The sequence below is a fragment of the Aulostomus chinensis genome, chromosome 20 (assembly GCF_037954235.1).
Source record: "Aulostomus chinensis isolate RoL2024-O1b breed Wild chromosome 20, RoL_Achi_v1.0, whole genome shotgun sequence".
Taxonomy (NCBI): Eukaryota; Metazoa; Chordata; class Actinopteri; order Syngnathiformes; family Aulostomidae; genus Aulostomus; species Aulostomus chinensis.
In genome coordinates this window covers 16,225,389-16,238,995 of record NC_141339.1, presented here as the reverse complement: position 1 = coordinate 16,238,995, position 13,607 = coordinate 16,225,389, and the positions used below count along the sequence as shown (strand labels likewise).

At 43.1% G+C, this 13,607-nt stretch overlaps 2 protein-coding genes across 2 annotated transcripts; one reads left to right on the top strand and one right to left on the bottom strand.

Moving 5' to 3' along the window:
* Positions 1-45: 45 nt before the first annotated feature.
* On the bottom strand, positions 46-5,803 carry LOC147243014 (prospero homeobox protein 1-like). Its single transcript, XM_086189136.1, has 5 exons — positions 5,765-5,803; positions 4,277-5,516; positions 4,068-4,169; positions 3,458-3,652; positions 46-347 (listed from the first exon to the last, which is right to left on the bottom strand). The coding sequence occupies exons 1-5, from the start codon at positions 5,791-5,793 to the stop codon at positions 186-188; spliced, it is 1,728 nt and encodes a 575-aa protein (XP_086045262.1). The 5' UTR covers positions 5,794-5,803; the 3' UTR covers positions 46-185.
* Positions 5,804-6,859: 1,056 nt separating this feature from the next.
* Positions 6,860-13,020, top strand: LOC147243013 (dihydrolipoyllysine-residue succinyltransferase component of 2-oxoglutarate dehydrogenase complex, mitochondrial-like). Its single transcript, XM_086190100.1, has 15 exons — positions 6,860-7,012; positions 8,030-8,063; positions 8,277-8,313; positions 8,494-8,561; positions 8,644-8,718; positions 8,794-8,849; positions 8,952-9,060; positions 9,804-9,953; positions 10,051-10,124; positions 10,405-10,502; positions 10,622-10,752; positions 10,866-10,939; positions 11,024-11,107; positions 11,213-11,380; positions 11,948-13,020. The coding sequence occupies exons 1-15, from the start codon at positions 6,944-6,946 to the stop codon at positions 12,080-12,082; spliced, it is 1,362 nt and encodes a 453-aa protein (XP_086046226.1). The 5' UTR covers positions 6,860-6,943; the 3' UTR covers positions 12,083-13,020.
* The last annotated feature ends 587 nt before the right edge of the window (positions 13,021-13,607 follow it).

The following is a 13,607-nucleotide window of genomic DNA, read 5'->3' as shown; positions in this document are numbered from 1 at the left end:
AAATAACATGAAGTATGTTCCTGCAGTTTGACACGTGAATGGAGATTGGAGATGTACATGCATGTACTTCACTGTACCAGATGTGTGTACTTCATAAAAAAACCAAGTAATTTGCTCATCCAGGAATGAGTAAGTCCACATTGTGACATTGACCACTGTGGCACAAGAAGCCTTCTGGCTGGTTGTCATCCGTAACTCTTGAACTCAGCTGGAACGTCACTGTCCAGTTTACAGATCACCTTGTAGATGGCTTTTTTCCAGGACGGATCCCGATCATTGCCCATGGAAATGGCGATGTAAAATTCTCTCAGTGTAATCTCAGCGACCTCGAGGAATCTCTCAGGGACCTGTGAAGCCACAGATGATGATGATGAGGAGGAGGAGGATAAACAAGTAGATGCTTTGCACACATACTGCTACTACTCCTGAGCTTTTATTTGGGATTAGAGCTTTATAGGGTGACATTGGTTTTAGATTTTCAGAACCTGCCCTGGAGGATCAAGGTAAGTACGGAGGTGGAGCCTTGCAGTAAACTACAAATATCCACTTTTACTTTAGTCCATGTCTTTCAACCACTCAGTCCTCTGTTTTATTGTGATTTCATGTCACATCTTATTTTAGTTGTACAGTATTTCAGCTTTGAATATGTCACCTTCCTTGTCATAATGTCCAGCTGCAACCTCTGCTCTGGTCACTAAAAAGGTTTTCACATGAACGTCTTCGAAGTGAAGACATTTAATTGTTAGGCCAAATTTAGACTGAAATATCCTTTAAAATATTTTGGTTTTGTTTCTTTAGAATTGTGACCTCTAAATGTGCAAATAAATACGCATCAAAGTTGCCCTTCTAATAAGTTGTTTTGAATGCTAATTGCTCTCAGTTTTACATGGATCCCAATGAAACGCAGTGTCACGTCGCCTCTAGTGTTTCATTTTCGACTCTAAATAAAGGTTTCAACATTTGTCAGACTATTGTAGTCAGTTTCAGCGCTGCGAAGAGAGCACGATTCCGTCACTTTATCTTTGTGAAACGTACAATGTTGATTGATTAATCTCTTGATTGAACCTGTTGATCCTTAAATCTTACAAGTCAAATTTTCAGCTTTTCAATTGTGAGGTCTAATTTTTCAGTCTAATTGGTTAGTGAACCAACTCGGCATGAACACACCAGCATGGTTCCTCTCGGATGTTTTCTAGTCCCGAGTTCTTGTAGAAAATTGTACTGCAGCAGTGTCTGACTGTCTTTCTGTAAGGACCAGGCCCTGGGGCGCCCATCAGCCCAGTAGGTCCAGCAGTGCTGCCCGGGCCTCTAGCAGGGTCCGTGTCGGCCCCCAGAAAGTGTCCTTTGAGCCCAAGGTCCTGCTGTGGCCTCTCAACATCTGCATATGGAAAGTGACACACAGCGAGTCACCTGACTGCTGCTGGTCCCGGCCTCTACAGGCTCACAGGACCTCCTCTAGTGTCTGTTGCTTTCTCTCCTTCATTTCCTGTCACTTTGCACATGTCCTCTCTGGCCTCTTCACCTGCTCCTCCAACAGCAGGCTGCATATACAATTGATTGACATGCAGCTGAGAGAGGGAAGCCCCTCCTTGTTTTTGGTTGTGGGTGGAGGTTCTCTCCAGAAACCAAACACCTTCTAATCAGTGGGCTTGCAGCATTCAATTCCTGGGGCCTGGGGATGGAGGCGGGGCCCACCATGATCGGGACGGAAAAAATTCTCAGGGTGAAAAACTGGTTTATTGCATTTTGTAGTCTACTCCTCCGAGTGTTTCGAACACATTGATTTATTTCTGACAAACATAAAAAGCCACAACAATCTTTCTCTCTGCAATGTCTAAAAACATATTTCCTGTTGCTACTAGGTGGCGCTATGCCATGCGTGTGCCAGAATTAAATGGGGTCTCCCAGGGCTCATCACAGAGTTAAGGGATAATCAGCGTCTTAATGTTAGCGTAGCCCTGCTAACGGTCAAACTGAAACCACGACCTCCTTAGGTGGGGGTTCTCCTGAATCTGAAGTGTCAGAATAAAGTCAGCCAAAGAATGAGTAAAGCACATTCATGCCCACAACGGGGTGAACGTTCCAAGTCCTCCGGGTAAACTGTCAAACAGATGTATGCTTTGTAGCACAGGTAACTGATCCAGCTGGATCTAGTTAGAAACTACACCTCTGTCAATTTAAAAAAAATTGTCAATGTTTAAAATGGAAAAAAAAAAAACACACTTTTTTTTTTTCAAAAATGAAACCGTCATGAATAAGAATGATGTCCAAGAAGGCAAATTTGTTTTTGGGTTTGGTATTTGGAGAAAAAAAAAGTGTGATGACAAATAAAAAAAAACGGAATCGTACTAAATACTCTTTAGTCGGAGACTGAGGCTCCTGTTTGAACAAACGTTCATTCTCATATGCACTCATAATATTGGCTGCTGCATTTAGCAAACGCAGAGTCAAAAAAAATAGCTTTACTTCCCACCTTAATCAGTAGAGAGCCCATCATGGCGCGTAGGATTGCCCTGACGTTCCTCTGCTTTCCTGTCTCAGTGCATCTGCGTGGCTCATATTTGAATTATCTGCCCATTTAGAATTATTATTGCTGTGTTATTTACGGTTTGGAGAGGCGTGACCTGTGTCGTGCAATGGGATTTTATTCACATGTTGGAAACGTTTTAGACGATTTTAAAAGAATTGATTCAGCTGAATATTTTTTTTTAGTTGACGTATCGTTTTGAAGTAATCTGTAAGTGTAAATGTATTTAATATAACTAAAAACAGTACATGAGACCTTTGCTATAGCGAAACACTTCATTTCATCTATTTGTATCATGAGTAGTATCACTTTATGTATATATGTATGAAAACGTGTGTGTGTGTGTGTGTGTTCTGTTACTGTCAAATCAGGAACATTCACATTAATCTTGAAAACACAGCAAGCCTCCTTCTTCACATGTTCTTACACAATTTTTTTTTCCTTTCACGGGATTAGCTTTCGTCCTGTTTTTTTCCCCCTACATTTAGTCTTACAGGCGCTCAGCAAAGCCTGCTAACCCTTTGTTCTTCCTTGATACTGACCTTTAGTACCTCTTATGATGTTCAAATCTTTCCAAAACTGGAGATTCACTCTTACAAGAGACACACGACGGATCAGCCGCCCATAAACTTTTCAGCCCATGACCCAAAATTAAAGGTGTCGGAGGCCAAAAAAATACTTTAAAAAAAGAAAAGAAAAAAGCGCCACACTGCTCAGGTCTTGATCAAACTGTGTCGCTGCAGATTCAGATTTTATTGTTAAATTTATATTCACGTTAAAAAAAAATTTAAAACGCAAAAATCGTAGGTCTTGTCCCACTCGGCCTGTAGCAGCTGAACATTACGATCACTGTCAAAGTGCTAAATTGCAGTACTGTGTTTGTCCACTCAACAGACACACACAGTAACTTCTGAGTACTTGTTACTTCACCTGGAAGTCGTTGGCTTTGTTGTAGTGAACACTGAGAACTCTGAATATCTCTGATTCTCTGCCCACAGTCAGAGCCCTGACGTCCAGCACTCTCTCCGTGATGGCGTGGCGGGCAAACTTCTCCATCTGGATGTAATAAAACTCCCTGAAGTTACTGAACCACTTGATGAGCTGAGAGGCGATGCAGCGCGTAAACTGAGGAGGAGATGCAGGTAAGTGAGCCGGTGAACTGAGAACGCCACGAAAGGTGAGGAGTTTGATGTGTCATCTGCATGAACTTTGTACATTTCTAAATAAAATCAAATCAAATGTCTGTTGTTGTCGTTTTTACAAACTCACTGAAGGAACTGTATTTTCTTTGAATCTTAAACTGTCCAGTTCTAATTTACTCTCAGATTAGAGAGAGAGATTAAATTAGTGTTTTACTTTGGCTTTACCTTTTTCTCTCGGCGATGTCAAGACTCAAAAGAAGAAAATAGATGTTTTTGCAAATTAAATGGGTTTCAAACTGAAGAAGGGTCAAGATTTGTGTGAATATATGCTAATAAAATAACAACAAAAGAGTCGTGGGCCAGAATTGCACAACTTTGTGTTGCGTTCACTGTCTCACCTTCACATCATGGAAACACATCTTCAGCACCAGCGAGCTCGGGTAGCGGGTGTAGAAGAACATGTGCTTCGCTTTCTTCAGGTGGTTGGTGGTCAGACTCTCCTAAATGTTCTGGAGTTAAGGACAATACACTCACATACTCGGCACACCGGAACGAGGATTGAAGATGAAAGAATGAAGTATATTAATACACTCTCAAAAAAAGATACGTTCAGCATGTACAGATTATTGTTCAGGAGATTGTTTGGCTCCATCTTGACATGAGGGAGACGAAGGCTCTGCAGAACCGTGGATTCCATGGTCGCCTGAGCCTGCGGGCTCCTGACAGATCTGCAGTTCACCTTCGACCTCACTTTAACTGAAGAGGCATCAAAGGTCGCTTGGCCGGCATCACATCCTCCTGGAAAGCATCTGAGGGTGTTGTGGTGAGCCGTGTTGTGAATCATCTCCTGATCCTCATGTAGAGTGGAGTCGCGGGGGTTGAAGGAGGATTTGGGGCGATGGTGACCTCTTGATCTGGACTGCTGAGGCTTTTGTACCACAAGGGAGAGCGCTTCTGTTTGAACATCTGGCACCTCTGCATTCCCGTCAAGTACGAGTCTTAATGTATTATATTTACACGCTAATTGCTCCTGAAGATTCCGATCAGCAGCTACTACGCTCCTGTTTTGTGGCGGCTGTGGAAGTGGCGTGCTTTTGAAAATGGAGTCAACGCTCCTACTCACAGCTTTGGAGAGCTCGTACTTCAAAATATCTGCCATTAAGTTTATTTTTTCAGAATGAAAATGGTTCATTAGTTTCACCTTTTTCCATCCTTGGTAGTTCTTACCGCTGTTGAACACGCCACATGACTCTTTGTGTGGAACCGTGTCAGGTGAGTTGCTCCGGGTGGGATGCTGCTCATCTGTACTCACGTCCACAGCGTCTTTCATCCAGCTCACATGGGCGAAGCTTGAACTCAGCTGTCCGAGCTGCTGCTTTCCCGCCCAGCTCACTTCGCTTCTCTGCACGTGGCCTTGATATGAAGGCAAATCCTGCATCTTTTCATTTTGCTGCATGCATCCTGCATCCTCACACCGATTTATCAACACATCTGTGCCGCGCATACCAGGAGATTCACTCATACCTCTGATGATATTTTCTACTCTGGCACGCTTTGCTTGATGCCTGCTGTTGAGGCTTCTTTCAGAGGGACCGTGAGCGCTGACCACAGGAGATGTGCGTCCTCTTAATGTGGGTGGGTTGAGCTCCAAATTGGCTCCAGCGTAATAAATCCTCTCTTGCGGCATCATCTTCCTCTCTCCATCTTTGTTGAAGAACGCAGACGCGCCAGGTGCATCGGGGTTTGACAGCGAGGGGTCAAGTTGAAATGATGGGCGGTGATTGGGGGCGCAGGCGTCCATGCAGGCACTGCTCCATACATTTTCATTCATGTTCGCTGGATTAAGACTAGAAAGTAAAACTATCAATTACACGATGCATTTTAAAAAATGTCAATAAAATTATTTTTTTCATGAATTAACTGAATTGCTTTGGGGGAGAAAAATTACCATTTAAAAAAAATTTTTTTTCCTCAATATTTGGTCCAAAAAAAATAAAATATTTAAAACTTATAAACCAAAATGATACATCTTCTACATATGTACATTTGAATTAGATACATTTATTTTAGCACACTTGTCTAGTTTGTTCCTCACCCTCTGTATCTTTGCATTGGTGTGGACATCAGTTCTGTCTTTCTGACCTGTGCCAAAATACATTTTAAAGACAAGTTAAAGGTTACGATGAACACCTGGCTGTGTAGTTTACTGTCAAATTCTGAAAACATACAGCTTAGATATAAAAGTCATAAATGATGACCCACCTGCTGCAGAGGGAGCCCAGGAGGATGGAGCTTGCAAGGCAGAAGGATGGCTTTAATATCCCCAATCTCGCTTTTATGATGAAGGAGGCGTGGTTAACCCTACTGACCCCTCCCATCCTGCCCCTCAACACCCACCTACCTATGAGGTATATGAATAAAAACAAATGAATGAAAACTAGCTTTTCATTTTATTTATTTGTAAAACTGTTCGTACAAGTCAAGAGCAATCTTTAATCTCTTAAGAACATGAATAAGTGAAACTGATGAGTTCAGGTGTTCATCCCATCACTAATATCAACCTCAACCATGTAGCTTGTCCTGTTTTCCCATATGGCAAATATTCTCCTAGTTCAAACCAGGAAACTTGCATGTATTTTTTTTTCGTGACATGAAATAAAAAAAAAACAACTGGCATTTAAAGAGTCAAAATTTTGAAAGGGTGAGGACTGTAGCTGATTCAAGGATTTATCTGAAAAGCTATACAGCAAAACATTAAGTTTCCCCACATAAGGCAGCTAAGTGCGGGGACATTTTGTGTGCAAAGGCAAAGGCAGATTTATTTATATAGCACCATTCATACACAGGGCAATTCATAGTGCTTTACAGAGGTAAAGAGAGAATTGAAACGAATACGTGAATTAAAACATTCAGAAGTCATTTAAAATCAATAAAGCAGTTTAAGATCAATTCGACAGCAGACAAATCAATATTAAATCAATCCATTAATACCAAATCACCCAGATCAATCCCAAATCAATACACGACAAGAAGGCTGCAGTAAACAGCAGTGCCCAGTCAAACTTGCATGGACAAAAAAAAAAAAAAGAAAATGCTTCCAGTGTAAAAGCCCCTCTTTAATGTGTAGTCAAGCAGTCGCATACATTTTAGTCTCTTCGCGGTTTATGTCCATGAAACGCCTCCAGATCACTCGGACTGCGCATGCGTGGACCAGCCGCGGGCTTCCGTATCCCTCCTCCCAGCGGCTGAGGGGGACAAACAACAGCTAACAGTCATGCTCACGCGATCCCCATGTGTTTACCGGACACTCGGCCGCTCCCTGGCGGCGGTAACCCACTCCCAGGTAGGTGGGATATGTTAGCCAACTGACTCCCGCGTCTTGACTCAGGCACAGTTGGAGAAGAAGTTAAAACCTGGCTGTTAAAAGTAGCAACTGACGTTAGCTTGTGTTCGCTGAGCCGCCCTCGCGCACCACCAAGGATGGATACTTGCGCTTTTAGAGGCGGCTGGCGAATGACTGTTTTAGGAGAACCCGGCGACAACTTCCGTGTAACTTTACGACCATTTCTAAGGTGTTAATGTTCAATCATTTCCGACGTTTAGATGGCACAGAGTTTAGCCTACAGACAAGCCCGCTGAGCCCCAGGAAACTACAGCAGCTATTAGTCATCGTTGCTTGATATTACTGTGCATTTTTTTCTCTATGAATGAATCCTGTTTAAGCTGAGTGACTCATGTCGTGTTAATGACAAAACACTTAGGAGCTTAAAATGCTCGTTTAAGAACAGTAAAGCCTGAAAGCCCTGTAATGCTGTAATGTTGCGCTGTGGAGGATGCGGTCCGGCTGCGATGACTCAACCCTCTGTGGCTTCTGTGACTCATAATTACAAGCGACTCCGACTGACGAACAAATGTGTGTGAGAAGATTGACGTTCCCTAGAGGCTCTGCCCTGAGAAGACCCAACCATTATCCTTTCATCTCATTTTGGGAATGAACTGCATGGATTCGATTACTGGTTTGAACTTCAACTAATGAATTAATGTGGCGTTTTTTGTGTGGCAGCTCAGGGCCCGTTCTTCAGAGGAGCAATGACTTAACTCTGACTTTGATCTCAGAGTCGTCACTGTGATCTCAGTGCTCTGAGCTACATTCCCCGCCACTTTCGCCATGCACACATCAAGATTGGCTGTCCATCAGATTAAAGATTGCGATAACTTGAGTCGCGTACAGGGATTTCCTATACAACGCTGTAGTATGAAGATGATGATATTCATGTTTCTTTTTATATCCCCACTAGGAAGGCTCTGTTAAAGCAGTACTAGTGAGGGTTGATGTCATACTGTTTATCTTCTTTTTCAGGCCAGTCTTGTGTTGGTTCCACAAAGAGTTCCAGGTACGTGTGTTTGCGTTGTTTACCAGAACTTCAAGTATGTTAGTGGTAGTACAAATGATTTCTTTTATCTTCACGCTCACGATGAAACAAGCTTGTTGAAAGGCTGAGATGCCCGAGGAGCCCACGTGTGTCTTCAGAGAACTCACGTGGATACGAAATAGTCACATTTGTTGTTGATTTAACTCCTTCTCTCTGTCTCTTCCCAATTCTAAGGCCTCTCTGTTTGCCGCCGCCTTGTGTATTCTCAACTGTAAGTGCTTTCTTAACCCTTGACATCAGGGTTGGGGCTATAAATATACTTTTAAGCAGGATTTACATGATGTAAATCTAAAAATAGTCATCTGGAATCATGTATATTAGGCTATAATGTGTTTGCCTTATGTGTTTTAGTATTAATATTGTCTTCTTTTTTTTTCATCTCCACATTTAGATGCAAACTTCCATTGTCGTCAGGAAACCTCTTCCATGTCAGATGTTTCAAGACGTCTGCCGTTCACAGTATGAACAGCAACGACTCTCAGCATCGCATCCAGCTGGACTTTAATAGTTGCCAGTAACTTTGCTCCTTGTGTTTGTGCAGGAGATGAGGTCATCACAGTTAACACACCTGCGTTTGCGGAATCGGTCTCTGAAGGGGATGTGAGGTGGGAGAAAGGTTGGTATTTCTCAATGGAACTTAAGTGTTATATTTCTACATTTGACGGACACAGTTTCTCCCGGTTTGTTTCAGCCGTTGGCGACTCAGTGACAGAAGATGAAGTGGTTTGTGAAATTGAAACTGACAAGGTACGAATGAGGAAGCAAGGGGAAACTAGCAACCTGGAATCATAAATCTAGGCTTTAACAGAGCACGAAGAAATTCTGTTGAACTGTATTTTATACTTTCAGACGTCGGTACAAGTCCCAGCTCCAGCATCCGGTGTAATTGAGGAGCTGCTGGTGCCTGATGGAGGGAGGGTGGAGGGAGGAACGCCACTCTTCAAGCTCAGAAAAGGAGGTGCGCACTTTACCACTCAAACAAGAAAAACAGCCAAACTCAACAGACCAGCTGGTGGTTTATTCAGATGTGCATTTTTTCAGTAAGTTGTGTTCACCCTTCCTGAGGAGTGCTGCAGGTGTGGACGTGGAATTTGTCATTGTGGAGATTTTGGAGGAACGTCTCGACCCTAGCTTTTTTACGCCGCAGGTGTTTTTTGCCCTCTGCTAAATGTTGTAGCTCTGCAGCTCACTGTTTTGGTTTGGTTTGGTTTCGTATTTATGTTGTTGCGATATCAGCACCTTCCCAGATATTCCCAAACGTTGCCTCCAGACAGGAGCAACATGTCTAATTCTAGCTAGCATGAAAGAACAATTACAATTAAACAAGTATTTCCTCAAGACCTCTTTCTATTTGGAGATGGTCAAGACCACGTCTTCTTCTTGTTCAGTACATCCATGTGCAACTTTCCCAATCCTGCCCAGTTTTGATGAAAACACATTTTGGAGGCAAATTGATCCGCCTCAAACCAGCTGATGGAAACATGTCTAATTTGTATTTCCTATTTTGGGATATTTCCAGCAATTTCAAAAAAATGTTTGACCATTTAATGGAAATGCAGCTACAGAGAGAAAGAGGGAGAAAGTGGAACAAATATGCAGTTGGAAAGTAAAATAAACTGCAGCCTCTTGATGCCAAGAACAAAACTTTTTTTTTGGCGTATCAACGTTTCTTAAGGTTTCTCTTTGTTTCTTTCTCCTCAGCTGCTGCTGCCAAAGCTGCTCCCTCCCCGTCTGCGGAAGCCCCCGCTGCTACCGAGGCAGCACCTCCTCCACCAACTCCAGTCCCCACTGCCGCAACTCCAGTGCCTCCAGTGCCCCCAGTTCCAGCACAGGCTGCCCCAGTCAAACCTGGTGCGTTCCCTTCTGTGTGACTGGTAGCTGTGAGGTGGTATTAATTGTGACTCCCTCTCAGCGTGGTAATGTTGGACGTGTGTTTTCTGTCTTGTAGTTTCTGTGGTCAAGCCCACTCCTGCATCCCCTCCAGCTGCAACAGCTCCGGCAGGGGGCCGGGGAGAGAGCAGGGTAACACACACAACAGTGACGCACTAGCAGCACGTCTCCTTAGGGTTTGCTGTCGGCTCTGGTACATTCAAGGATTCATTTCATCGGCGTTTGGGGGGGGGGGGGGTTGTCGGCGGGAACATGACAGTCTTTACAGACAACTTAACAATCACACGCATCTTCATGGTGAAAATAAGACAAACGACGGAAACACATTCAGCACTTGACATGAGCAGCTGTATGATTTTTATTCTCTGAGCCGGATGGATCTGATCAATCTCTCCTCGTTCCTGCTGCTCAGGTGAAGATGAACCGCATGAGGCTGCGCATCGCCGAGAGGCTGAAGGAGGCTCAGAACACCTGCGCTATGCTGACCACCTTCAACGAGGTGGACATGAGGTGAGCCGACAGACGATCCATCTCTACTGTTAATAGTGTCAGGTCACGCCTGAAGGCAGCAGTTGTCAAGCCAGCCTGTGATTCCTTACTTAACTCATTGTCTGCTCAATTTTCTGTAGCAACATCCAGGAAATGAGGATAAACTACAAGGAAGCTTTCTTAAAGAAGCACAACATCAAACTGGGTTTCATGTCGGCGTTTGTGAAGGCTGCTGCTCACGCTCTGGCTGACCAGCCCGCTGTGAACGCCGGTAAGACAGCGCAACAATTTCCTGTCCCTGTTAGTTTGTCACAAAGCCACAGCAGAGCTTCTACCATATGTTTGTGTCACATTTTCAAACTTGATTGTCGAATTCTTTTGCAGTTATTGACGACGCAACCAAAGAGATCGTCTACAGAGATTACGTAGACGTTAGCGTCGCTGTGGCAACTCCAAAGGTACGACTCAAGGCTCCGTGAAGCTGCTTGGAATCGATTGATGCATGTGCATCTTGTTAAAGTGTGTTTAACCTGGCTGTGTAGGGGCTCGTCGTACCAGTGATCCGTAATGTAGAGACCATGAACTTCACTGACATTGAGAAAGCCATTAATGCTCTTGGAGAAAAGGTACATTCATTGTATATCAGCCTGACATTTTGTAACTTTGTCTTATTTTAACGTGAGGCATCTTTGATGATCTAATAATCAAATAATCATCGACGTCCCCTTCAGGCTCGTAATAATGAGCTGGCTGTGGAAGATATGGACGGAGGCACTTTCACCATCAGCAATGGCGGCGTGTTTGGCTCCATGTTTGGCACACCCATCATCAACCCCCCGCAGTCGGCCATCTTGGGCATGCATGGTATTTTTGAGCGACCTGTGGCCATCAATGGCCAGGTAAGTTGCCCTTAAACACACAGAGGGGAAATCATTAGGCTTCTTTTCAAATCACCACAGTGACTAGAGTCACATTTTGACCTTCAGGGTTCATAGAAAAGTCATGTGACTTGACAAAAAACAAGCACAAGACTGTTGAATGTCGTGAATGTTTGGAAAACTCCTGGAAGTTTTTCTTCTATAATACCAGCTTATTGGAGCATACTCAGTTCAGAATGATGAAGAAAATCTTCTGTTTATTGGCGCGTGTCATGAATTTTAGTTCAGCGTAAATCGGCAAATCTTGACAGTGGGTTTTTTGTTGTTTTCAAATTCATAGAAAATCATGGATTAGTTAAAAAGTGATTGAGCTCCGGACTTATTTTTTCACTTAATCCAAAAATAAGACGTGTCTGTTCTTAATTAACATTTTAGAAAAGGTGATCAACAGAAATACTCAGCTCCAAGTCCCAAACGCCTGCGAACAATTACCACACGCATGAAAAACACAAAAATAAAAACTGCAGAGATAAACACGATGTGGCTCAGACCAAAGAACAAACAATGAACCAGCTTCTGCTTTGGCAGGTTGAGATCCGACCCATGATGTACGTGGCTCTAACGTACGACCACCGACTCGTCGACGGCAGAGAAGCCGTCACTTTCTTGCGCAAGATCAAAGCCGTTGTAGAGGACCCTCGATTGCTGCTCCTGGATCTGTGATTCTCCTGCTACCGCTGCACTTTCACAAGTTAAACCGTAGCTGTACCGCACAACAACAAACGCACGCACAACCTTGCATTTCTTCTTTCCCGCCAGAGGAAGAGGACTCGTATCTGAAGCCGATGAGAAGCAGTAGATCGTGAATCCGCCACTGTTGTGTTTATGTCACAGTAAACCACAAGTGCTTTTCCTGGCATCACCGGGCTGCGCATTTCTCTTCTGCTCATTAGTCGGTGTCCTGAGCCTCTTTTTTCCAGCGCCGCGCTCACTCAGATGACTTCAAGATGTTTTTATGTTAACACAGAGCTGGAAGGACTTGTAGGTTTACGGTTTGTCTTTGTTACCAGCAACAATCACAGAAATAACAGTGACACGGAAACAAGATGTATTTGTTCACATGTATGTTTTCAGGCCCTGTGGACGGTCTGATGAGCTCGGGAAAAACCTCTCTTATATTTCTGCTTTGCACAGTTATCTTTCCCGACCCCCCCCCCCCCCCATTATTATTATTATGGCTTTAAAGCTGATGTGCTGTCATCTGGCAGATTTAGTAACCATCAAAAATTCTAAATGTTGATCAAACCTGAGCAAGTAGTTAAAACACAAACAACAAAATGAAACAGCGCTACAGACTCATAAATATATGCATATCTGGGCAATTTGTGATGATAAAAAGCTGAATTTGGCAGAAAATGCTGTTGCAGACGTTGACTGTTTTGTTTATTTAAATAAAAAGATATTAAATAAACATTTCAAGTTTTACATACTCAAACCTGTCTTGTATATTTCTTTAACAAACGTCACTCGGCCCACAGGTGACGGTCTGCACCCAAACTCAAGAAAGTTGTGGCCCGCTTCCAGATTTGAAAACCCTCTAGATCAAAGCCCAAAACGTTAAAAAAAAAAAAAAAATCCAAAAAAAGTTCATTCATTAAAAATGCACAATATCAAATAGAATTTCTTTGTATATGACCTCGAAACTTATATTTGATCAATAGACCAATAAATCAATATGTAACAATTGTGATTGATTTCATCGTCGAAGCAAAGATTGAGCTGGAAATGTCACGACAGCAGTTTATTTGAAGGAGTTCATGGTGAAGTCTTGACTCAAACTGGAAAAAAGAATAAAATGAGTATTTCCATATGTTTGCTTGTGAAGTATGAAATGTCCGTACGTATGACAAGTGACTGAGAATGTTTCCAGTTTTTGTTAATTGAACAGATGTTCATGAATAAAATTCCGATTGATAATAAACAACAACCTTCCTCTAAAACACTCGGTCCTCGCATCTCCAGCTTTGTGAGCCTGGAGACAAGAACATACTCGTATAAATCAGCTGTAACATTACCCCTCCACACACACACACACACACACACACACACACACTCCTGAGGAGCGCTGTCCATTATCACATGAAACATACGATCGAGGATTCTTTTACCCTCTCAGCTGGGAGATTAAAGGATGCCAAGTCCTCTCAAATATTAGAATACAAAGACACACACACACAGCCGGGCCCCT

Bases quoted from the DNA above. Each gene is read 5' to 3' on its own strand.
- LOC147243014 (XM_086189136.1), bottom strand. From the start codon at position 5,793: ATGTCCACACCAATGCAAAGATACAGAGG. The intron at 4,170-4,276 runs GTATCTTTTTTT...CAGAACATTTAG, and splicing joins ATAATCTGTACATGCTGAAC to GAGAGTCTGACCACCAACCA. The intron at 3,653-4,067 runs GTGAGACAGTGA...TCTCCTCCTCAG, and splicing joins TGTGTTTCCATGATGTGAAG to TTTACGCGCTGCATCGCCTC.
- LOC147243013 (XM_086190100.1), top strand. From the start codon at position 6,944: ATGCTCACGCGATCCCCATGTGTTTACCGGACACTCGGCCGCTCCCTG. The intron at 10,503-10,621 runs GTGAGCCGACAG...AATTTTCTGTAG, and splicing joins TTCAACGAGGTGGACATGAG to CAACATCCAGGAAATGAGGA. The intron at 11,108-11,212 runs GTACATTCATTG...CGTCCCCTTCAG, and splicing joins TTAATGCTCTTGGAGAAAAG to GCTCGTAATAATGAGCTGGC.